Genomic DNA, 25,456 nt, shown 5'->3' with positions numbered 1-25,456 from the left:
TTTGTATTTTCCCACATTATATGCCATTTTCCACCCACCTATCCCAATCCCTTTGTATTTGTAGGTCCGCCTCACCCCCATTATTAGATTCATGCCAGCTTTAAATGATGGTTAACTGTGTATGTGTGTTTTTGTAATGTTTTAAATATTACCTTTTGCACGAGTACATTCCATGTATTTGACATGTACTGGGGTAAGTCTGGTCTATCCGCCGGGGAAAGGATGTTTGAGTTAAGCTGACGGGATTGGGGGGATTGCAGGAAGAGAGAGGCAATCACTGTGTGTACTCTTTTTGAGCAACCCATAAACAAAGAGACTAACTAAACTCAAAACATTAAGTGAAACTTAACAAATTAAGTTGAAATTTGGTTGCTGGGTGATGAATCACTCCAGTCCCCACGGGGCCCACCGGTCGCAGGAGGCCTCGAGCGTGCCGGGTTCACCGCGTGCTCCATCTCCAAGGACACCCGGGCACGAACGTGGCCACGGAAGAGCGGCAGTCAGTCGGCCGAACGACCCTCTGCTGCCTGGACCCAGTTGCTGGCAATCACTGTGTGTAGTGTTGGTTATGTAGACTTTGTCCCACTGATGTGAAGAGACTATCTGTTATAGACTTGTTTTAGTGATTAATCTCTCTTGATGTTTGACTGTCGAGAAGGAAAGTACAAATGGAAAGAGGCGAGGAGACTGGTGAATCTTCTCTGGTGGAACAGGAAGTCCAGTAAATCATTCTGAGATGAGAGTTACTGAGGTTTCCCTCAATCTGGTCAGGGAAGGACGGTGCTGGGGTTCCATGGATACCTTGTGTTCCTGTTTGGACCACAACACTGTGGGATCAACAGGAAGGAACAGGCTAAGAAAGCACATCAAAGGTCTAACACTATTGAATGAAAGATGAAGTAAGGAAAAGTGGGACTAGTGGACTGACACACGTGTTCATGTGATACAGGTATGTTGAGAATAACCTCAGATTTTCACCCAAGGTCAAAACTCAGATAAAGCTCTAACACTGTGACCACGTCTCTAATTGTTTATCCTATAGTTACCTTGCTCTATTCTCCAACTCTCCATTAGGCTTAGAAGTGGCAGCTTTAGCCGTAGGAACCTAGTGCAGTGTGGTTCTAAGCCAATGGGACTCCATGAAGAGAGTATTGTTCTTCACCCCCTCCCCACCAACAGAAATGATCTTCACCAAGAAAAGAATCCCATAAAGGCCAGTTGGAACTCCCAGATTTGAATTAGGACAATTCTACTAGACTAGATTGGGTGTTTAACCAAATTGTCTGCAACTTAAAACATCAAATGAAACTTAAAATTTGGTTGCTGGGGTCGATGATGCATTCCAGTCGCTGCGGTGCCTACCCGTCACAGAAGGGCTCGAGCATGCTGGCCGACACCGCGTGCTCCATCTCCAGGGAGAACCAGGCGCAAACATGGCCACGGAAGACAGGCAGGCAATCGGGCCGAACAACACTCAACCGCCCGCTGCTTGGACCAGTTAATGGCCTTTTTGGGAAGGCCCAGGAGCAGTCCTCCGAGAAGGTCCTCTCATCTGCCTGCTCCCTCCACACTGGGTGACCGAAGATCAGGAGCGTGGGACTGAAGTGCAACCCAAAATTGAGCAGCTCCTTTCACATAATGAATGAAAGGAGGACTGCCACCTCACATTCTGTGTAAACACAGCCCAGTGTACTCTTTTAGTTTGGACCAACAACAAATTTGACTGTAAATTAACAAAAGTTCAACTAAAACATAAATCAAATTAAAATTTGGTTTTCCGGGTTGACGAGGCACTCCAGTCCCCGCGGCGCCCACCGGTCGCGGAAATACTCAAGCGTGCCGGCGGACACCGCGTGCTCCATCTCCAGGGCCACCCGGGGGCGAACATGGCCGCAGAAGAGAGGCAGGCAATCCGGCTGAACGACCCCCCGGACCAATTGATGGCTTTTTTTAGCCAGGCCCACAAGGGTGACCGTAGATCAGGAGCGTGGGACTGAAGTGCAACCAAAAATCAAGGAGCAGCCTCTTCAGGTAATGAAAGAGGGGCTGCAACCTCTCACATTCTATGTAAACGTGAAACACGGACTCCTCCAGGCCGCAAAAAATGCAGGCGGCCTGGGAGTCCGTGAACCTATTTAAAACCATATTGCACGGGACCGCTCCGTGCAACACCCTCCAGGCCAAGTCCCCGATGGAACAAGGGAGGACTCCCGCGTAGAGAGCCCTCCATTGGGGACCTCCGCCACCACCGGTCAGCAAGACGCCACGCCAAGGCGTGTCCGGATGGCAGACGCAGACGGCAAAGTGGTGTCTGCGCAGGAGCAGCCCGTACAGGAAACTCCTCCGCACGGAATGAAAAGGCACGGAGGGTCTTTCCTCGAGACGGCGCAAGTTGTGAGGAGCCGGTTTCCGAGGGGAGTTTCGGGGCCGGGCGCCGATTAGGAACTCCGTCTGAACGGGGGCAAGCTCGGACGGGATCGCCCCACGTGCTCAAGCCGCCTCGATACACCTAGTGGAGCCAGGGCCCAGTGCCACTTTCACCGACTCAATGGCTTGGACCACGAGCCGGACGTTGGCCCAGGACAGGCGCCGCGGCAGCTCCTCCGGCGCCATCCAGCCCGCTCCTCCGCCATCGAGCAGATCCCCGACTCTGGTCACCTTGCCAGGCACAGCCCTGCGCTCCGCCAGCCACCCGAACCCACGGTCGTGAAGGTGCGGATTCCTGAGCAACGGCTCCCGCAGGAGAGCCGCTGCTCCTGAGGGGCGGGGGAGGAAAAAAAGAGCTCCGCCTGGAAGCGACGTAGTTCCAAACCCATAGCAGTTCCTGGTAGAAGACAGGCAGCTCCCGCAGGCTGGCACGCATGCCGCCCACTTTCACAAACAGGAGCTGCGTGGCGTAATTGAGGCCGCGCAGCTGGTGGAAGAAATACGTCGCCAACGCACACCATCTCAGAGGACACAGCCCAGCGTAGCTCTTGTCTGAAGACAACCAAATGTTATCAGAAAATAAGCAACCACTCAAATTTACAAGGAGACAAAATCCAGTCCAATGTTGGACAGTTTATTTACAGTTAGTGACAGTTGATATTACAGAGCCCAGGTCTCACAGCTCTTTGTACAAAGTCACACAACCCATCATTCCCTGAAGGACAGGGTCTCCCACACAATTATATAAACACGAGTACTGAACACAATAAGCTTCAGTCACTCTCCCCCAGGGTGTGCTTGTCAAACAAGTACTCTCCCATGCCATTCTCAGGGGCTCCCAGTCTCTTCAAGTTGGTGATGTGATCTCCAAGCTTCTTGATTATCTTAACTTGCTCATCCAAGTAGTGGGTCTCCAGGAAGTCACACAACTGAAAAGAAACAAAGTGAAACTAGTTATGGCCAGTAGCAGATATCAAGGAACATCCAAGCTCCCCCCACTTCCTCTAGAGTTGGGATTTTAATCCTCTTGGACTGGAGGATAGTCAAGTGGTGTAATTGAGATGATGTAAATTTGCTCAAATGATCTAGTAATTCCTGTACAATAGATGCTTAGATCCTGGAACCACTGCGACACACTTATTCTCAATGTCCACATAAGGCCAACTGTCCCATCCTCACCCCAACCCCCTTAAGAACCCAGGAGACACCCCAACACAAAGCGATTGGGCATGTAGATTGTTGAATCGGCTCAAGGACAGCAAGGTTCCACCACCTCCAACATACCCAAAAACCCAACAAGCACTTACATGAGGGTCAGTGCTCCCAGTGGAGAGTTTGTGCAGATCCAGCAGACTCTGGTTGACATTCTTCTCCATCTGCAGAGCTCTCTGCATCACCTCCAGACCATTGCTCCACTCATCCTGCTCTGGTTTCTGAAGGTGAAAGTCACAGTTCACTTACAATGAATTAAACAAAAAAGACACAAGACAGCACAAGGAAAACAGGGGTGAAAAGCAGCCAGAAATCCATGTTACCATGAACCAATGTGTCACAGGAATATAGAATGACAGCATTAAGCCACTAGAACCATGGATTCAAATTGGAACTAATTGCTTTAGAAAGTATTGGAAACAAGGGGAACCCAACAGAAGGCCACTCATTTATTGAATCCAACCTTGACGTCCTCCAAGATGATTCGGCCTCCACGCCGATTCTGGAATTTCATCAGTTTCTCAGCATCCTCGTGTTTCTCATGTGACTGCTCCTTGAGGAACTCTGCAAAGTGACGCAGGGCAACATCATCCCGGTCAAAGTAATAGGACTGTGGAGAGAATTTTAAACAGCTTCATCAGACCTAGATCTTCATATACAATGCAAGATTATATTTACCCCTAGTTAGCTAGTGAGTTCTTAATCTTGCAAAAATAGATAGAACCATAGAAGATAGGAGCAGTAGTAGGCCATTCGGCCCCTTGAGCCTGTTCCAACGTTTAGTGAGATCATGGCTGATCATCCAAACAAGTACCCTGTCCCTGGCTTCTCCCTTGATCCTGAAGATACCATTGGTTAACTAACAAAATGCAATTCACTTCACTAATCTGAACATGTTGGCCAGCTTCTCCTCCCAAGAACCAGGATGAAACAGTCAACCAACAAATATAAACTATAAACTACAGTTCAGGATTATATTTCATGACCAGTCAAACTAAACTCTACTGCTGGATAAGTAGTCCCTCCTCTACTTCCTGTCATTCAGATGAGATGTTAAACAGAGGCCCTGTCTGTCCTCAGGTGGATGTGAAAGATCTCAAGGCACTACTTCAGAGAACAGGGGAGTTCTCTCCAGATTCCCAGGCCAATATTTATCCCTCAACCAAAACAGATGATCTGATGAGTCTCATTGTTTGTGCAAGCTTACTGTGCACAAATTGGCTGCTGCATTTCCCACATAACAGGTGACTTCATTGACTACCTCCCAAAGTGCCTTGTAGCCAAAGAGATCTAGGCACAGTGAACAAGGCTTCAACACCAGGATTCCCAGAACTTCACTTCCAGTTAAAGAGAAAGCTAGTGAGGACCTGCCATCATGTCACTCACTACAGTCACCCCACTGAAACTGAACTTTGTTTCATATCAACAAGCACCAACAGTCACTTGACCAGGTTTGTGTTCTTCTGTTACAAACTCAGGCAGCAGCTGAGCTAGTTCCATATATTAAACCTGCTCAACAGAGTGCAGCTGCTACAAGGAGCAGGCCATCAACACAACAAGCTCACCCTGAAGTACTCACTGCTCAAACATTGCTTCCCCAGGTAAGGAAGTCAAGAGAAATATAGTTGAAAGCCAGTTCATGGAACTACAGAATGTCCAGCTTTTAAGAATACAGCAACAAGGAATACAAGACTCACCATGGAAAGATAAACATAGGAGGAATAGAGCTCCATGTTAATTTGCTTGTTGACAGCATCCTCACAGTCCTTGTGGTAGTTCTGACGTACTTGGGAGGCCATCTTCACTATTTCCTGTTATACTATTACTGCTCACTAGCACCTAGAAAGTTCAAAAACTAACCCTTTCTAACTCAAGCTCTTGTATTTATACTACTGGGACAGCCTGCATTCAAACAAGGAATGACATCACCAATGACGATTGACAATCCCTGAGAGCCAATCAGGAATCTTTCCTGAATCCAGGCACCAATTAACAAAGGAGAGGGGGTGTGGGGGAGGAGGGGGTGAGACCCAGGGCCAATCAGAGCTATGGAAAACCGGCAGGTTTGGGAGATCAGTCTCGGTGATGTCACTGCTTTTGGGTTCCTTGACCTTCTTCAAATCGGAAAGTCTCTCGTTGTTTGATGCTCTCATTTGAATTAAATGACAATTTGCTGCTTTTCAAAAGCTCAAGGTGCTGAGAATCATACATAGATACATAGATAGATACATAGAAGATAGGAGCAGGAGTAGGCCATTCGGCCCTTCGTGCCTGCTCCGCCATTCGATGAGATCATGGCTGATCCTTTAATTCAGTATCCCGTCCCCGCCTTCTCTCCGTAACCCTTAACCCCTTTTGCCCGTAGAAATATATCTAATTCCCTCTTAAATATATTTAATGAGCTGGCGTACACTGCCCTCTGTGGCAATGAGTTCCACAGGTTCACCACTCTCTGAGTGAAGAAATTCCCCCTCATCTCTGTCCTAAATGGTTTAGCCCTTATCCTTAAATTATGTCCTCTAGTTCTGTTCTCACCCGCCAAGGGAAACATTCCTTCTGCATCCAGTCTGTCTAGACCTGTCAGAATTTTATACACTTCTATGAGGTCCCCTCTCAATCTTCTAAACTCCAGTGTGTACATCCCTAAACTACATAGTCTCTCCTCATAGGTCATTCCCGCCATTCCTGGTATCAGCCTGGTGAATCGCCGCTGCACCCCCTCCATGGCAAGAACATCCTTCCTCAGATGAGGCGACCAAAACTGTACACAGTACTCGAGGTGTGGTCTCACCAGTGCCCTGTACAGCTGCAGCAAGGTATCCCTGTTCCTGTATTCTAACCCTTTTGCTATGAAGGCCAGCATACCGTTTGCCTTCTTGACCGCCTGTTGCACCTGCATGCTCGCCTTCAGTGACTGGTGTACAAGAACACCCAGGTCTCTCTGTACTTCCCCCTCTCCCAATCTATTGCCATTTAAATAATAATTTGCCCTCCCGTTCCTGCACCCAAGGTGGATAACTTCGCACTTGTCCACATTATAGTGCATCTGCCATTTATCCGCCCAATCGCCCAGTCTGTCCAAATCGCTCTGGAGCTTCCTGGTCTCTTCCTCTGAGCCCACCCCCCCTCCTAGTTTAGTGTCGTCTGCAAATTTGGAAATGCTGCATCCGACTCCCTGATCCAGGTCATTAATGTAAATTGTGAACAGCTGGGGGCCCAGGACAGATCCCTGTGGTACCCCACTTGTTACTGCCTGCCATTCAGAAAATGAGCCGTTTATTCCAACTCTCTGTTTTCTATCTGACAGCCAGTTCCCTATCCACGCCAAAACTTTCCCCTTTATCCCATGAGCCTCAATTTTCCATGCTAATCTTTTATGTGGGACCTTATCGAAGGCCTTTTGGAAGTCCAGGTACACCACATCTACTGGCTCTCCCCCATCTATTCTACCAGTTACTCCCTCAAAAAATTCCAATAGATTAGTCAAGCACGATTTACCCTTTGTAAATCCATGTTGACTCTGTCCTATCCTGTCCCCATTTGCTAAGTGCTCCGCTATTTCATCCTTAATGATGGACTCCAGCATTTTGCCCACAACTGATGTAAGGCTTACAGGTCTGTAATTACCTGCTTTTTCCCTACCCCCCTTTTTGAATAGTGGGGTAACGTTAGCTACCCTCCAATCCATCGGCACTGTTCCCGAGTCTAATGAATTCTGAAAAATCATCCTTAGTGCATCCGCTATCTCTAGGGCCACCTCCTTCAGTACCCTAGGATGCATGTTATCAGGCCCTGGGGATTTGTCCACCTTCAATCCCTTTAGCTTCCTTAACACCATATCCTTAGAGATATTGATTTGCGTCAGTTCCTCCTTTGCCAATGTCCCTATTTTTCCCGATATCCCAGGGAGGTTTTTTGTGTCTTCCTTCGTAAAGACTGACCCAAAGTATGCATTTAGTTGATCTGCCATTTCCTTATTTCCCATTATATATTCCCCCGTATCTGACTGCAATGGACCAACTTTGGTTTTCACCAGTCTTTTCCTTTTGATATACTTATAAAAGCTTTTGGAGTTAGTTTTTATATTTTCCGCCAGCTTGTTTTCGTAAGCTATTTTGCCCCTCTTGATTATGCCCTTTGCCCTCCTTTGCTCTATCTTAAACTGTTCCCAATCTTCCGCTCTGGCGCTTTTTTTGGCTATTTTATACGCCCTATCTTTGGATTTTATGCTGTCTCTAATTTCCCCTGTTATCCACGGTTGAGTCACCTTTTTAGATTTCCTTTTATGCCAGATCGTTCCTTCATCGTCGCTGGGTCAAAATCCTGGAACTCACTGCCTAACAGCATTGTGGGAGTACCTTCACCGCACGGAGTTCAAGAAGGCGGCTCACCCCCACCTTCTCCAGTGCGACTCGCGCCGAGCAATACATTCTGGCCGTTGACAGCGACGCCCACATCCCGTGAATTAATATTCTAAAAATGGAATAAATTGATTGGAAACATCTTTGTGTGTTATGGAACATACACCAGAGTATTATTCATTTCACATTTTCAGATTCTGTAGAACCGGGACCCATGAGGCTTGACTTTCCATTAAATATTTCTCCCCATCACACAATCCCTTCGGATGTAAAGACAGAAATTTCTCTTCCAGAAAAAACAGGCAAGTTCCCGATGGCGGGGAGTCCAGAACCAGGGGTCACAGTCTAAGGATAAGTGGGAAGCCATTTAGGACTGAGATGAGGAGGAATTTCTTCACCCAGAGAGTGGTGAACCTGTGACATTCTCTGCCACACAGGGCAGTTGAGGAAAATTCATTAAATATATTCAAGAAGGATTTGAATATATTTCTTGAGGCTAAAGGGATCAAGGGATATGGGGAGAAAGCAGGGACAGGGTACTGAATTTGGATGATCAGCCACGATCTCATTAAATGGCTGAACAGGCTCGAGTTGCCGAATGGCCGACTGATGCTCCAATCTTCTATGTTTCTCTGTGTATTTTCCAGCCCGTCACTCGGGGAGCTGCTACCAGGGCTGTGCTTCTTTGTAGTCAGACTGTAGGAAATGTATCGGCACGGAGCGGGGTGAACGTCGACCTCATAGATTTTGTGAGATGCAAACAGTTACCATTAGTGCCGTTCTGACCTCAGTGCGGGGAGTGCTTGCAGCCGAACCGCACCCGAGTTCAACGTGTTAAATTGGTATAGAACCTCGGTTAGACTACACTTGGAGTACGGTGCACGGTTCTGGTCTCCATAGAATCATAGAATAGTGCAGCACAGAAGGAGGCCATTCGGCCCATCGAGTCTGTCCCGGCTCGTTCAAAGAGCAATCCAGTTAGTCCCACTCCCCCGCTCTTTCCCCAGGAACCTGGAACTTTTTTCTGCTTCAAGTATTTATCCAATTCCCTTTTGAAGGCCACTATTGAATCTGTATCCACCACCCCATCAGGCAGCGCATTCCCAATCCTAACCACTCCTTGTGTAACAACGTTTTTCCTCCTGTCGCCTCTGGTTCTTTTGCTAATCATCTTAAATCTGTGTCCTCTGGTTATCGACCCTTCAGCCATTGGAAACAGTTTCTCTTTATTTACTCTATCGAAACCCTTCATGATTTTAAACGCCTCTATCAAATCTCCTCTTAGCCTTTTCTGCTCTAAGGAGAATATTACAAAAAGGATATAGAGGCACTGGAGAAGGTGCACATTTGATTTACAAGGATGATAGCAGAACTGAGAGGTTATATCGATCAGGAATGACTGAACAAGCTGGGGCTCTTTTCTCTAGAAATAAGAAGGCTGAAGGGTGACCTAATGGAGGTCTTTAAAATTATGAAGGTGTTTTGATAAGGTAGATGGAAAGAAAATGCTTTCACTTGTGGGGGAGTCCAGAACTGAGGGCCATAAATATAAGATAGTCACTAATAAATCTAACAGGGGATTCAGGAGCAACTTCTTCAGTGGTGAGAATGTGGAACTCGCTACCACAAGGAGTAGTTGAGGCGAAGAGCAGAGATGCATTTAAGGGGAAGTTTGGTAAGAAGGGAATAGAAGGATATGCTGATCGGATTAGATGAAGAAGGGCGGGAGGAGGCTCGTGTGGAGCATAAACACGGGCACGGAGCAGTCGGGCCGAATGGCCAGTTTCTGTGCTGTAAATTCGATGTCATTCTTAAAACACGGGCGCCTGTAAAGTTTTTCACATCGAGTGAGCTGAAGACTTTGTTTTGTCTGAAACATGAAGCCATCAAAGCCGTCAGCACGCAAACCCATCCCGACTCGTAGAATTGCAGCTCATCATCGTGTGAAATGTGGGGACTCAGATACCCCAGAAATGCCTCCGAGAGATGCAAAGACATCAACGTGGAATGGCTGAAGACGGCAATTTCATTGCACCTGCTGCAGTTCTCAGCGAAGTTCCTAAATTAGCGTGTAAACACTGGCGTGTTGTAGCTGCAGCATCATCAACGGATGAATCCATTCCTGGGGGTGAAGGACACAAATGGAGATGCAGTCGGATTTGGAAAGGATGATTGCTATTTGGTATGAACTGCACAATGGGCCCGAATACCAATCAATACATTTATGGAGGAGCTGCCGGTATTGGGTTTATACATTGATGGAACAGGCAGGGAGGGGGAAGAGAGTTTCAGGAGAAGTATCCATTTAACTTGGGGGTTTTACTTTGTGCATTTAATGAAATACATTTACTCCTTCCAGAAGGACTATATTTTGTGGGAATACAGTTCCGCACGTATTCCTCGTCCTTCAATACCTTACCCAAGACCATGAGTGTTGGCAGGTTAGTCAAACAGGGTGGGGGAGGGGGAAGGAGAGTGGTCCCAGAACAAAGCCCAGTAGGGTACTCACAGTTTCCCAGTAAGATATTTTCAAATTCTCTACCCCAAAGGGCTGTGGATGCTGAACCATTAACTATATTCAAGGCTCAGATAGATTTTTAGATTGTAGTGGGATCAAGGGATATGGAGATCGGGCTGGAAAGTAGAGGTGAGATTGAAGATCAGCCATGATTTTATTGAATGGTGGAGCAGGCTCAAGGGCCGCATGGCCTACTCCTGCTTCTAATTAGGTTATGTGGATAGCAAGCCGATATGGCAATTGTTGATTCTCCTCCACCACCACATCAATTGTAATCCCCTTATCAGGAGTTCAGTGAGCTCCAACATTGCTGGTCTGTGCAGCAGTTATTTGTTTCTCTGCCCAGAAAGGCTATAGCGGCAGTGGTGAGTTTGTTAAGAGTTACCCCCACTAATGACTGATGGGGATCTGTAGCAGTTTACTGAATACAAACTGCTCTTCCCCAGGGAAAATATAATTCTTAGAGAATGCGAAACCAGAGCTTTCTCTTCATTGGACTGAAATGACAGAACACAGTCACAGCAAATCATCCTTGTGTTTATTATAACTTGTATTTCATTGTAGTGGCTAAATTATAACTCTCCAAGCTCTCAAGGGCAGGGGGAATATTCATCACCATGCCAACAAGTACTTCTATTTAACTGCCTAGAGCCCAAGCTTTGGAATACCCTCCCTAAACCTCTCTGCCTCCTTTAAGACTCTAAAACCTACTTCTTACCAAGCTTCAGGGGTCCCTGGTCCCATTAGCTCATTTGGCTGAACACACCTTTGTACATTAAGCTGTTGTATTACAGCATTGCACTTTGTTTGCAACACAAGATTGACAAATTTCCAAGAAATACATAGAATATCAAAGTTAAATAGATTAAAATTACCCCGGCAAAAAATATAACTGTTCCCGTTGGTGGAAGGGTCGAGAACCAGAGGACACAGATTTAAGATGATTGGAAGGGGGCCCAAAGACGACTGAGGAAAAACTGAACGCAGCGAGTGGTTAGGACCTGGAATGCACTGCCTGAGAGGGTGATGGTGGCAGACTCAATCTCTGTTTCCAAAAAGGGAACTAGACAAGTACCTGAAGGATAAAATGGCAGGGCTCCAGAGAAAGGGCAGGGTGTAGTACTAGCCGAAGTGCTCCTGCAGAGAGCCAGCATGGGCTCGACAGGCCTCTTGTGCTGTAACCATTCTATGACCAAATCCCATGACAACACTGCTGCACAGCCCAGTGTAATACTGGAAATGTAACCAAGTTATGCTAACTGGAACAAAAACCACTAAAATTTAGAAGGAGACAAAATCCAGTCAAATATAGAACAGTTTATTTACAGTTAGTGACATTTCACAATAAGAGCCCAGGTCTCTCAGCTCTTGCACAAAGTCACAAACCATCATTCCCTACAGGACAGGCATCTCGCACACAATTATAAATACAAGTACTAAACACAATAGGCTTCATCCCTGCGGTCAGTTTAGTCACTCTTCCCCCAGGGTGTGCTTGTCAAACAGGTACTCCCCCATGCCATTCTCAGGGGCTCCCAGTCTCTTCAAGTTGGTGATGTGATCTCCAAGCTTCTTGAGCATCTTCACTTGCTCATCCAAGTAGTGGGTCTCCAGGAAGTCACACAACTTGAAAAAAGAGGGAAACTAGTTATGTCCAGCAGCAGATTTCAAGGAACATCCTAGCTTCCCCGCAAGAGTTCAATCCACTTGGACTGCAGGATAGTGTTGTGGTGCAATTGAGATTAAAGGAATTACTGCATCATTAGATTAAACTTCCTGCAGAATAGGGGCATAGATCCTAAAATCACTGGGACACATTCACTAGGCAATGTCCACAGTAGGCCAACCTCCCACCACTCAAAAACCTAAAAGGCACCAACACAAAGCTATTGAGCGTGAAGATCTTTTGATTAGGCTCACGGTACCACCACCGCCAACTTAACAAATGCCCACATTACAGCTTCAAGAACTTACATGAGGGTCAGTCCTAACAGTGGCGAGTTTGTGCAGATCCAGCAGACTCTGGTTGACATTCTTCTCCAGCTGCAGAGCTCTCTGCATCACCTCCAGACCATTGCTCCACTCATCCCGCTCTGGTTTCTGGAAAGGGAAATTCAGACAGTTCACTGTACAATGGAATAAACAAACAAGAAAGTATTGAAGGAAATTAGGGGTGCAAATATCGAATGTTACCATGAACCAATGTGTTAGAAGAAAATAGAACTACAGCATTAAGCCAACACAACTACTGGAGTCAAATAACAGATGTAGTTAAGGGGAAGCTAGATAAGTACTAGGGAGAGGTGGATAGAACAATATGCAGATAGGGTTAGATGAAGCATGGCTCGTGGAGTATAAACTCTGTCATGGACCCACTTGGCCAAATGGCCTGTTTGTTCTAAATTGGAACCAATGGCTTTAGAAAGTCTTTGAAACAATCAGTCTACGGGTCCCAGACAGAAGGTCACTCGTTTATTGAGCCAAACCTTGATGTCCTCCAAGATGATTCGGCCTCCACGCCGATTCTGGAATTTCATCAGTTTCTCCGCGTGCTCCCGTTCCTCGTGCGACTGCTCCTTGAAGAACTCGGCAAAGTGACGCAGGGCAACATCATCCCGGTCAAAGTAGAAGGACTATGGAGAGATCAGAAAAGTAGTTGGGTATCCAATGGCAGATCTATCATGGGTATTGTACATAAAGCCAACCTGGATTTTGCTTTCTTTCAAAGGTTTAACGTCTCACTGAACTCGTTGTACATGAAAACTAGCACAGGCCTACTTACTTCACTAACCTGGTAGACAGTGGACAATCTGACCCCTAGCAATAGGGAAGCTGGCCAATGGAAATGGCAAAAGAACCAGAGGCTACATGAGGAAACTCAAGTGCATGTACTGCCTAAAAGGGTGGTGGGAGCAGATTAAATAGTCACTTGCAAATATTGGCCCAGAGCTATTGCCAAGGGGCACTAAACAAACCCATTAAAGTAGAGTCTAGTCACAGTGCACAATTCATGTAGTACATCAAAGAGAAACTGGTCTGAGTCTTACTGGCTACATTCATCCCATGAACTAAAATTACCACAAGCAGCATTAATTTGGCACCTTCAACACTAATCAAGGCATTGCACAGAAGAACCAGATACCAAGGAATAAAGGTTCATAAGCCTTCAGAATTTGAAGTGCTTGGTCAAGGTCAAGAAGTAGGAAAGCAGAGGAGTTAAGGGAGAGTTCCACTGAGTAGGGTCAAAGTGGCTGAAGGCTTTACCACCATTAAAGCAAAAGGGAGCTAGAGAAAAAGACAGAAGGGCCCAAACTAGTACTTAAAACTAGGAGGTTAAGAATATTAGGAACAGGAGTAGGCCATTCAGCCACCCAAGCCTGCTCCACCATTCAATTTGATCATGGCTGACCTGTAGCTTTACTCCATCCCCCTGGAGACCCTTACCCAACAGGAAAAGAAAGTGTTCCGGATTTCCACCACCCTTGTGTGAAAAAGTGCTTCCTGACTTCCCTCCTAAATGGGCTACTTCTAATTTGAAGATTACATCCCCTCATTGCAAAAGCAAGGTAGGAAAAAGCCATGGGGTGATTTAGAAGTGAGGATAAGAATTCTGAATGCCACACATTGAATGCAGAGTGTATTCCAAATATAAACTTCAACACCCTCACAAGAGCCCAGGAGAGAGTCATTAAGATACTCAGAATAAGGTTCAGCTATTGCAAGGACCAGGAGAGGCAGTTTGTTGATGAACACACAAGCTGATAAATTGCATTATTATAGCTTTAAAAAATGAATTTACTGTGCATAGATTGAGGGGTGGGCTAGATACAGCACAGAATTTAGTAAAGTCACATTACATAGTCTCCATTGTGAAGTGGTCAGAAATACAAGACTCACCATGGAGAGATAAACATAGGAGGAATAGAGCTCCATGTTGATCTGCTTGTTGACAGCATCCTCACAGTCCTTGTGGTAGTTCTGACACACTTGAGAAGCCATCCTAATTATTATTATTTATTGCTAAATCTAAACTTTGTTGAAGTAAGAAGCTGGGATTTAACCAACCCCCCAAACTCCTAGTATTTATACTGCTGGATAATCCAGGGCGTGGCCGCCTAGGTGATGAGTGACATTCCTCAATACCCAATCAGAAGTGGCAGCCTCTCTCAGAGCACCAATCAAGTAAAGGGAGGAGGGGGAGATGACACCCAGAGCCAATCATGACTTTGAAAAATGAGTGTCATTGGCTGACAAGGCAATAAGGATCCCAAAGGAAGGGGACACTAGCGTAGATTTAGACTTGAATGTAGGAAGTATGATTAAGAAGGTTGCAGATGATACAAAAATTGGCTGTGTGGTTGATAATGAAGGAAGCTGAAGACTGCAGGAAGATATCAATGGACTGGTCAGGTGGGCAGAACAGTGGCAAAAGGAATTCAATCTGGAGAAGTGTGAGGTCATGCATTTGTGGAGGGCTAACAAGGCAAGGGAATACACAAGGGTAGGACACTGAGAAGTGCAGAAGATCAGAGGGGCCTTGGAGTGCATGTCCACAGATCTCTGAAGGTAGCTGGACAGGTAGATAAGTTGGTTAAGAAGGCATACGGGATACTTGCCTTTATTAGCCGAGGCATAGAATATAAGAGCAGGGAGGTTATGCTTGAAATGTATAAAACACTAGTTAGGCCGCAGCTAGAGTACTGCGTGCAGTTCTGGTCACCACATTACAGGAAGGATGTGATTGCACTAGAGAGGGTACAGAGGAGATTTACGAGGATGTTGCCTGGGCTGAAGAATTTTAGCTATGAGGAAAGATTGGATAGGCTGGGTTGTCCTATTTATCCCTCAAATAAAAACAGAAAATGCCGGAGACATGTGGTGTATGTAACCGTTCCACCTTTAAGAGAACTATTTTAAGAGATGCACTACTTTATCTTGGCTGCTGTATACTGTAATACCGGTGGTGACCACACCGGTATATAAGTGCTGTGTAATGATTTATTGGGCAGTTCAGCCTGACTTCCGACTAGTAAAGACCTGTTGAATTTACTCTTGTGGTCTGTGTGCAGCGATTCTTATTAACAATAACTAGAACACACAGACTTAACAGTGGCGACGATGACGATCTTACCCTGCGGCAGAGATATATCCAAGGCAGTTTAACGGGCGTCGAGAAGAGGCATCCGCCCTCGTCATCCTGCTGAGAAAAGACTCGGGTCTGAAGAGCAAGGAAGAATCCTGACACGAAGCCTTCCATCAGCAACAGGCAGTGATCATCCCTTCTATCACGGTGGTGGGTAAGCCGATCAGCGACGAGCAGCAAGTCGGCCACGTTGGCTGTGAAGTAGGGGAGGGAAAAACGGAGGATATAAGGGCGGCGAACTCGACCACGGCCGGGGAAAAGAGCCGGACAGAAGTCGGGGCCAGAGGCGCTGAGACTGGGGCAGCGTAAGGCACGGGAGCCGCGGTGAATGCAAACGCAACCGGAGTAAAAGACTGGGCTGCAAGCGGGCTGGGAGATGCAACAGCGTCGAGAGAGAGCTCGACCGCGACCGGGGAAAAAGGCCGGGCAGCTACCGAGGCCGCGAGGCGTGGGATTAAAAAAAAAAAAAAACGCGGAGAACTCAGCCGCAGCCGGGGGAAAGGACCGGACTGCAAGAGGGGCTGGGAGGCACGATTTGAGAACCGCTGGGGAGGGCGAACGCAGCAATACGGCAATCGCCATTACAGCCAGCGGGGGAGAAAGCCAAATGCGGGAAGCCGCCATTTTCGTAGGCGGGGGAAGAAGACAAGTGCGGGAAACCGCCATTTTGAAAAAAAAAAAAAAAATTCTTTGTTTCTCAAGAAGATTGCGAGGATGCCTAAGCGTGGTAACATCAACGATTTCGATCCCGATGTTGAAGATTGGGCCACGTATGTAGAACGCATAGAGATTTATTGTAAGGCAAATAAAATATCAGATGAAGATAAAGCACTAACCTTACTAAACTCAATGGGTGCGAAGACATACGGGCTATTGAAGCACCTTCTATCACCAGCTAAACCGGCGGATCAGGCTTTCGCTAATATTGTTGCTGTCCTGAGAAATCATTTGAACCCCACACCGCTGATGTTAGCGGAACGATTTAAATTTTATGCGAGAACGCAACTGAAAGAGGAAAGCAACGCGGAGTATTTAATTGAACTGCGTAAGTTAGCGAAATACTGTCAGTTTGGGGAAAGACTGACAGAGGCACTGAGAGACAAATTCGTGTGTGGATTGTCGAAAGAAGGAACACAAAAGCGGCTGCTTGAAGAGAATGATCTTACACTTGATAAGGCTGTCACTATTGCAGCATCGCACGAAGCCGCAGCGAGAGGCACTGCGGAAATGCAGCTGAAGGCAGCGGTACTCAGCGTAGATCAAATGGCTTTGGGTTCAGCGAAATGTTATCGTTGTGGAAAGACAACACATGATCAGAACCAATGCTGGTTTAAAAATCAGGAATGTAGAAAATGTGGCAAGCTTGGTCACATAGCTAAAGTATGCCGGTCAGGAAAGAAGACCAGCAACAAAAAGTCACCGCAGGAAAAGTGCAGAAAGGTACATAAGGTGGCTGAGAAGAGTTCGGATGAACAGAATTCGGATTCAGACTCCAACAGCAAGGAACTGGGTAGTCTGAGAATTCACAATGTGAGTAAGGAAGCTGACCTACAAACCATCTGGGTCACACTTCAGATAGCAGGAGTCCAAGTGAAGATGGAATTGGACACCGGATCGGTGTTGACGGTCATGAATAAGCAAGATTACAAAAGGTTATTCACACATATTCCCCTACGGGATACGGAGATAGCATTGCAGACATACACGGGGCAAAGAGTATACCCCATCGGAAAGATAAAAGTCAAGGTGGTACACAAGGGCAAAGAACACCAAGGAATGTACTACCTGAGGGAGGTCCACCACTTCTGGGACGGGAGTGGATCAGGAAAATAAATATGGACTGGCACTCCCTAAAAGCAATAATGGTAGATTCCGGAAAAAAAGATGTCAAACCTGAACGATTGTCCAGAATATTGGATGAGGTTAAAGAGGTGTTCCAACAGGGACTGGGAACACTGAGAGGAATTACGGCAAAAATCATGATTGCAGAACATGCAAACCCAAAATTTTTCAAAGCCAGACCGGTACCTTATGCGATACGACCTGCTGTGGAAGCTGAGCTGGAAGGGCTAGAACGTTCAGGAGTACTGTCTAAGGTGGACTGGAGTGAGTGGGCCACGCCCATTGTTCCCGTCATGAAGCGTTCATCGAGTAACAAGCCAGGGGAACCGGGGAAGGTCCGCATCTGTGGAGACTTCAAGATCACGGTTAATCCGGTGCTTCACACGGTGCAATATCCGCTTCCGCGGATTGAGGATATCTTTGCTTCATTGTCTGGCGGGAAACACTTCACCAAGATAGACCTGGCGCAAGCGTACTTACAGATGGAAGTTGAGGAAGAGTCGCGCCAGTATCTCTCAATCAACACGCACAGAGGCTTGTATCGATATAATAGACTGGTTTTTGGAGTGGCTTCGGCTCCAGCAATTTGGCAGAGGGCCATGGAGCAGGTATTACAGGGAATTCCAAGCACTCAATGTTACTTGGACGATATCCTGATTACAGGAGATGACGTTGAGGAACACCTTGCAAATTTGAAACTGGTGCTCACCAGATTGAAGGAATATGGACTTCGAGTTAATCGCCAGAAATGTGAGTTCTTTCAGAAACGGATCTCGTACTGTGGTCATGTCATTGACCAGGAGGGGCTGCACAAGTCACCTGACAAGATCGAAGCTGTTGTGAAGGCTCCCGCTCCGGAAAATTTATCCCAGTTGAGGTCGTTCCTAGGGTTGATTAACTATTACCATAAGTTTCTGCCAAATCACGGTGCTGCACCCGCTGAACGCTCTTTTGCAGAAAGAAGTACCGTGGAAGTGGAGCGAGGACTGTAAGAAGGCCTTTCGCAAAAGCAAGGCATTGATCACCTCAGAGGAAGTGTTGGCTCACTTCAACCCAACGCTACCTATTCGTTTAGCTTGTGATGCTTCTCCTTATGGTATTGGAGCAGTACTCTCACACAAGTTGCCAAATGGCTTGGAAAGGCCAGTCGCATTTGCATCCAGATCATTGACCTCCGCTGAGCGCAACTATGCTCAGATAGATAGGGAGGCTCTCAGCCTTGTGTGGGGAGTAAAGAAGTTTAATCATTACCTGCAGGGCCAGAAGTTTACACTGCTGACAGACCACCAGCCGTTGGTATCCATTTTTAACCCTAAGAAGGGTGTTTCGGTGATGACAGCACAGAGGCTCCAGAGATGGTCCCTTTTCCTAGGGGCACATCAATATCAGATAGAATTCAAAGGTACAAAGCAGCATGGTAATGCTGATGGGCTGTCGCGCCTGCCACTACCTACTGAGGAGGAGGCACCGACGGTTGACCCGGTGGAGTTCTTTCACTCGACCATCATCGAATGTTTACCTGTCACCAATGCAAATATTGAAAGGGAGACTAGGAATGACCCGACACTGGCCCGGGTCTACGAATTGACAGTAAAGGGATGGCCAGCCCATGGTGATCCACTGTTACCGGCATTCTCAGCAAGACGAGAACAGCTGTCCATCTGTCAGGGAACATTGATGTATGGAACAAGGGTGATTATCCCTCCTAAGTTAAGAGAGAGAGTTCTAAAAGAACTACATGAAGGTCATCTGGGGGGAGTCAAGATGAAAAGCCTTGCTGGGCTTATGTGTGGTGGCCGGGTATCGACCAACAGATAGAGGATCTGACGAAAAGCTGCTCAGGGTGCCAAAAAGTCCAAAATGCACCTCCAATTGCACCGCTGCATCCATGGGAATGGCCTTCAACCCCATGGCAATGTGTACATATTGACTTTGCTGGTCCATTCATGGATTCCATGTTTTTAATTGCGGTGGACGCACATTCTAAATGGCCAGAAGTGATTAAAATGACTACCACTACCTCGGAGAAGACGATCGCGGTGCTAAGAACGATATTTGCAAGAAATGGATTGCCAGAGCAAATATGTTCGGACAACGGACCACAGTTCGTGTCAGAGGAATTCCAGAAATTCCTGAAGAAGAATGGGGTGAAACATTATACCTCTGCCCCATATCATCCAGCTACGAATGGGCTGGCCAAGAGGTTTGTGCAGACGTTCAAAAAGGCAATAAAGGCCATGAGCGAAGATCAGATTCCACTGCAACACAAGGTGGACAATTTCCTACTGGCATATCGAAACGCCACCCATGCAATAACAAACCAAAGTCCTGCCATGATGTTCTATAACAGGAGGTTGCGGTCCAGGTTGGACTTGTTAAAACCAAATGTGCGGAGGGAAGTCGAAAACAAACAGTTCCACCATATCAATAACAAGCCCACTCGGAGTTTTGAAATAGGACAACCGGTGTTAGCCAGGGACTATAAAAACGAGAAATGGCAATCTGGAACAATTCGGGCCAGGCAAGGACCCCTGATGTACACGGTAGATGTTGGTGAAAATGTAATGCGACGTCATGCTGACCAACTGGTGGGATCGAGAACAAGGGTCGAGCCCATGGTTACGACAGAGACAACCGTGGAGGAAGTTAGTGAACCTGAAGCATCTACCTCAGAAGTGAATATACCTGATGATGATGTCCTATCCATAGGGGATCAACTAGATGAGTCACCCCAGCAACGAGAACCAGAGACCCCTGAAAGGCGTTATCCGTCTCGGATCAGGAGGCCTCCTCAGAGACTGAATCTGTGAACTGTTTTTACATGAAGTTGTGTATATATGTTATTATGTTATGTTTAATGGGGAATATATACTGTTAAGCTAAAAAGGGAGGATTGTGGTGTATGTAACCATTCCACCTTTAAGAGAACTATTTTAAGAGATGCACTACTTTATCTTGGCTGCTGTATACTGTAATACCGGTGGTGACCACACCGGTATATAAGTGCTGTGTAATGATTTATTGGGCAGTTCAGCCTGACCTCCGACTAGTAAAGACCTGTTGAATTTACTCTTGTGGTCTGTGTGCAGTGATTCTTATTAACAATAACTAGAACACACAGACTTACCAAGACACTCGGCAGGTCAGGCAGCGTCTGTGAAGAGAGAAACAGAGTCAACGTTTCAGGTCGATGACCTTTCGTCAGAACTGGAAAAAAGCCGGAAATGGAACAGATTCTTAAGCAAGTGAAGAGGCTGGGAAAGGGGGGAGGGGAGGAAAGAACAAAAGGGAAGGTCTGTGATAGGATGGAAGGCAGGAGAGATTAAGAGACATTGGCCCAGTAATTCGGCTCGGGTGATTGCCGCGCGTGCAAGGCCCCAAGGTGGACTCACCCGGCGCGCCGACATCTGAAATCTGGCCCGCAATGACATTCCTGTGACTGGCCAGCTTGAGGTCCTGCCGCGCTGTGCGTGCGTGACCCAGCGGCGTACTTAGTGCGATGAGCCGGCTGGGATCACGTGGGCACTGGGCAACCAATGGGAGGTTGCAAAAGTTCATTCATAAGTTTGACAGTGAGAGCTGTCAAACTCATGAAAACTGCTGGCCCCAAAACACGACTTAAACCTGAAAGAAAATTTAAAAAAAACATTGCAATACTTAAATGAACCATAAATAACTATGAAAAACTATTTTAAACAATAATTTTAAAATTTGAAAAAAAAATTTTTATAAAAAATCGGGGCTAAAACTAAACTTACCTTACTGTAAATTCTTAAAAATTACAAACCTGTGGAAAAAAAAAAATCTAAATTGTATTAATAGACCGCTTACCTGAAAAACTAAGTACTTACGTGTGGTTTTTCCGTGTGTAAATATCGGAGGCCTTTACACACGCGCAACTCTGGGAAAAAAAAGGGAATTTCACTGCGCACGTGCTGCCTGTGCAGCTGCGCGCGCTGTGCCTCTGAACCCCTTCGTTCAGAGGACTGGAAGTGCCGGCGTTCCCCGCATGCGCGGTGCTTCCTGAACGCCGGCATTTCCACCGGCCAGATGCGTGAGTACCCAGACCGTACTCACGCATTTGGACCCGAATTACTGGGCCATTGAGAGATATTCAAGGCAAAGGGAGATGGTAATGGGACAGGTTAAGAAACAAAGGATGGCTCTAGATGAAGTGTAAATTGTGCTTTCTTTTAAATATTAATCCCTCAACCAACATAACAAAAACAGATGATCCAGTCATTATCACATTGTTGTTTGTGGGAGCTTGCTGTGTGCAAATTGGCTGCTATGTTTCCTACATTACAACAGTGACTACACTTCAAAAAGTACTTCATTGGCTGTAAAGTGCTTTGAGACGTCCGGTGGTCGTAAAAGGCGCTATAGAAATGCAAGTCTTTCTTTTCCCTAGTCTCATTCTTTTGTATTTTCCCACATTAAATGCCATTTTCCACCCACCTATCCCGATCCCTTTGTATTTGTAGGTCCGCCTCACCCCCATTATTAGATTCATGCCAGCTTTAAATGATGGTTAACTGTGTATGTGTGTTTTTTGTAATGTTTTAAATATGACCTTTTGCACGAGTACATTCCATGTATTTGACATGTACTGGGGTAAGTCTGGTCTATCCGCCGGGGAAAGGATGTTTGAGTTAAGCTGACGGGATTGGGGGGATTGCAGGAAGAGAGAGGCAATCACTGTGTGTACTCTTTTTGAGCAACCCATAAACAAAGAGACTAACTAAACTCAAAACATTGTGAAACTTAACAAATTAAGTTGAAATTTGGTTGCTGGGTGATGAATCACTCCAGTCCCCACGGGGCCCACCGGTCGCAGGAGGCCTCGAGCGTGCCGGGTTCACCGCGTGCTCCATCTCCAAGGACACCCGGGCACGAACGTGGCCACGGAAGAGCGGCAGTCAGTCGGCCGAACGACCCTCTGCTGCCTGGACCCAGTTGCTGGCAATCACTGTGTGTAGTGTTGGTTGTGTAGACTTTGTCCCACTGATGTGAAGAGACTATCTGTTATAGACTTGTTTTAGTGATTAATCTCTCTTGATGTTTGACTGTCGAGAAGGAAAGTACAAATGGAAAGAGGCGAGGAGACTGGTGAATCTTCTCTGGTGGAACAGGAAGTCCAGTAAATCATTCTGAGATGAGAGTTACTGAGGTTTCCCTCAATCTGGTCAGGGTAGGACGGTGCTGGGGTTCCATGGATACCTTGTGTTCCTGTTTGGACCACAACACTGTGGGATCAACAGGAAGGAACAGGCTAAGAAAGCACATCAAAGGTCTAACACTATTGAATGAAAGATGAAGTAAGGAAAAGTGGGACTAGTGGACTGACACACGTGTTCATGTGATACAGGTATGTTGAGAATAACCTCAGATTTTCACCCAAGGTCAAAACTCAGATAAAGCTCTAACACTGTGACCACGTCTCTAATTGTTTATCCTATAGTTACCTTGCTCTATTCTCCAACTCTCCATTAGGCTTAGAAGTGGCAGCTTTAGCCGTAGGAACCTAGTGCAGTGTGGTTCTAAGCCAATGGGACTCCATGAAGAGAGTATTGTTCTTCACCCCCTCCCCACCAACAGAAATGATCTTCACCAAGAAAAGAATCCCATAAAGGCCAGTTGGAACTCCCAGATTTGAATTAGGACAATTCTACTAGACTAGATTGGGTGTTTAACCAAATTGTCTGCAACTTAAAACATCAAATGAAACTTAAAATTTGGTTGCTGGGGTCGATGATGCATTCCAGTCGCTGCGGAGCCTACCCGTCACAGAAGGGCTCGAGCATGCTGGCCGACACCGCGTGCTCCATCTCCAGGGAGAACCAGGCGCAAACATGGCCACGGAAGACAGGCAGGCAAGCGGGCCGAACAACACTCAACCGCCCGCTGCTTGGACCAGTTAATGGCCTTTTTGGGAAGGCCCAGGAGCAGTCCTCCGAGAAGGTCCTCTCATCTGCCTGCTCCCTCCACACTGGGTGACCGAAGATCAGGAGCGTGGGACTGAAGTGCAACCCAAAATTGAGCAGCTCCTTTCACATAATGAATGAAAGGAGGACTGCCACCTCACATTCTGTGTAAACACAGCCCAGTGTACTCTTTTAGTTTGGACCAACAACAAATTTGACTGTAAATTAACAAAAGTTCAACTAAAACATAAATCAAATTAAAATTTGGTTTTCCGGGTTGACGAGGCACTCCAGTCCCCGCGGCGCCCACCGGTCGCGGAAATACTCAAGCGTGCCGGCGGACACCGCGTGCTCCATCTCCAGGGCCACGCGGGGGCGAACATGGCCGCGGAAGAGAGGCAGGCAATCCGGCTGAACGACCCCCCGGACCAATTGATGGCTTTTTTTAGCCAGGCCCACAAGGGTGACCGTAGATCAGGAGCGTGGGACTGAAGTGCAACCAAAAATCAAGGAGCAGCCTCTTCAGGTAATGAAAGAGGGGCTGCAACCTCTCACATTCTATGTAAACGTGAAACACGGACTCCTCCAGGCCGCAAAAAATGCAGGCGGCCTGGGAGTCCGTGAACCTATTTAAAACCATATTGCACGGGACCGCTCCGTGCAACACCCTCCAGGCCAAGTCCCCGATGGAACAAGGGAGGACTCCCGCGTAGAGAGCCCTCCATTGGGGACCTCCGCCACCGCCGGTCAGCAAGACGCCACGCCAAGGCGTGTCCGGATGGCAGACGCAGACGGCAAAGTGGTGTCTGCGCAGGAGCAGCCCGTACAGGAAACTCCTCCGCACGGAATGAAAAGGCACGGAGGGTCTTTCCTCGAGACGGCGCAAGTTGTGAGGAGCCGGTTTCCGAGGGGAGTTTCGGGGCCGGGCGCCGATTAGGAACTCCGTCCGAACGGGGGCAAGCTCGGACGGGATCGCCCCACGTGCTCAAGCCGCCTCGATACACCTAGTGGAGCCGGGGCCCAGTGCCACTTTCACCGACTCAATGGCTTGGACCACGAGCCGGACGTTGGCCCAGGACAGGCGCCGCGCCAGCTCCTCCAGCGCCATCCAGCCCGCTCCTCCGCCATCGAGCAGATCCCCGACTCTGGTCACCTTGCCAGGCACAGCCCTGCGCTCCGCCAGCCACCCGAACCCACGGTCGTGAAGGTGCGGATTCCTGAGCAACGGCACCCGAAGGAGAGCCGCTGCTCCTGAGGGGCGGGGGAGGAAAAAAAAAAGAGCTCCGCCTGGAAGCGACGTAGTTCCAAACCCATAGCAGTTCCTGGTAGAAGACAGGCAGCTCCCGCAGGCTGGCACGCATGCCGCCCACTTTCACAAACAGGAGCTGCGTGGCGTAATTGAGGCCGCGCAGCTGGTGGAAGAAATACGTCGCCAACGCACACCATCTCAGAGGACACAGCCCAGCGTAGCTCTTGTCTGAAGACAACCAAATGTTATCAGAAAATAAGCAACCACTCAAATTTACAAGGAGACAAAATCCAGTCCAATGTTGGACAGTTTATTTACAGTTAGTGACAGTTAATATTACAGAGCCCAGGTCTCACAGCTCTTTGTACAAAGTCACACAACCCATCATTCCCTGAAGGACAGGGTCTCCCACACAATTATATAAACATGAGTACTGAACACAATAAGCTTCAGTCACTCTCCCCCAGGGTGTGCTTGTCAAACAAGTACTCTCCCATGCCATTCTCAGGGGCTCCCAGTCTCTTCAAGTTGGTGATGTGATCTCCAAGCTTCTTGATTATCTTCACTTGCTCATCCAAGTAGTGGGTCTCCAGGAAGTCACACAACTGAAAAGAAACAAAGTGAAACTAGTTATGGCCAGTAGCAGATATCAAGGAACATCCAAGCTCCCCCCACTTCCTCTAGAGTTGGGATTTTAATCCTCTTGGACTGGAGGATAGTCAAGTGGTGTAATTGAGATGATGTAAATTTGCTCAAATGATCTAGTAATTCCTGTACAAT

At 47.2% G+C, this 25,456-nt stretch overlaps 1 protein-coding gene and 1 long non-coding RNA gene across 2 annotated transcripts; both read right to left on the bottom strand.

Moving 5' to 3' along the window:
- Positions 1–3,023: 3,023 nt before the first annotated feature.
- LOC147099821 (ferritin heavy chain-like) lies at positions 3,024–3,856 on the bottom strand. Its single transcript, XM_085969395.1, has 2 exons — positions 3,735–3,856; positions 3,024–3,356 (listed from the first exon to the last, which is right to left on the bottom strand). The coding sequence occupies exons 1-2, from the start codon at positions 3,819–3,821 to the stop codon at positions 3,201–3,203; spliced, it is 243 nt and encodes an 80-aa protein (XP_085825521.1). The 5' UTR covers positions 3,822–3,856; the 3' UTR covers positions 3,024–3,200.
- A 7,964-nt stretch (positions 3,857–11,820) lies between these two features.
- LOC147099820 (uncharacterized) lies at positions 11,821–12,617 on the bottom strand. Its single transcript, XR_015073922.1, has 2 exons — positions 12,493–12,617; positions 11,821–12,144 (listed from the first exon to the last, which is right to left on the bottom strand). It is a non-coding gene; the product is annotated as an uncharacterized LOC147099820 (long non-coding RNA).
- Between the last annotated feature and the right edge of the window lie 12,839 nt (positions 12,618–25,456).

The sequence above is a fragment of the Somniosus microcephalus genome, chromosome 28 (assembly GCF_052327205.1).
Source record: "Somniosus microcephalus isolate GS21.2 chromosome 28, FLI_Smic_1.0, whole genome shotgun sequence".
NCBI classification, from domain to species: domain Eukaryota; kingdom Metazoa; phylum Chordata; class Chondrichthyes; order Squaliformes; family Somniosidae; genus Somniosus; species Somniosus microcephalus.
Note: the sequence above shows the minus strand (reverse complement) of the source record. Positions and strands in the feature narration are given on the sequence as shown.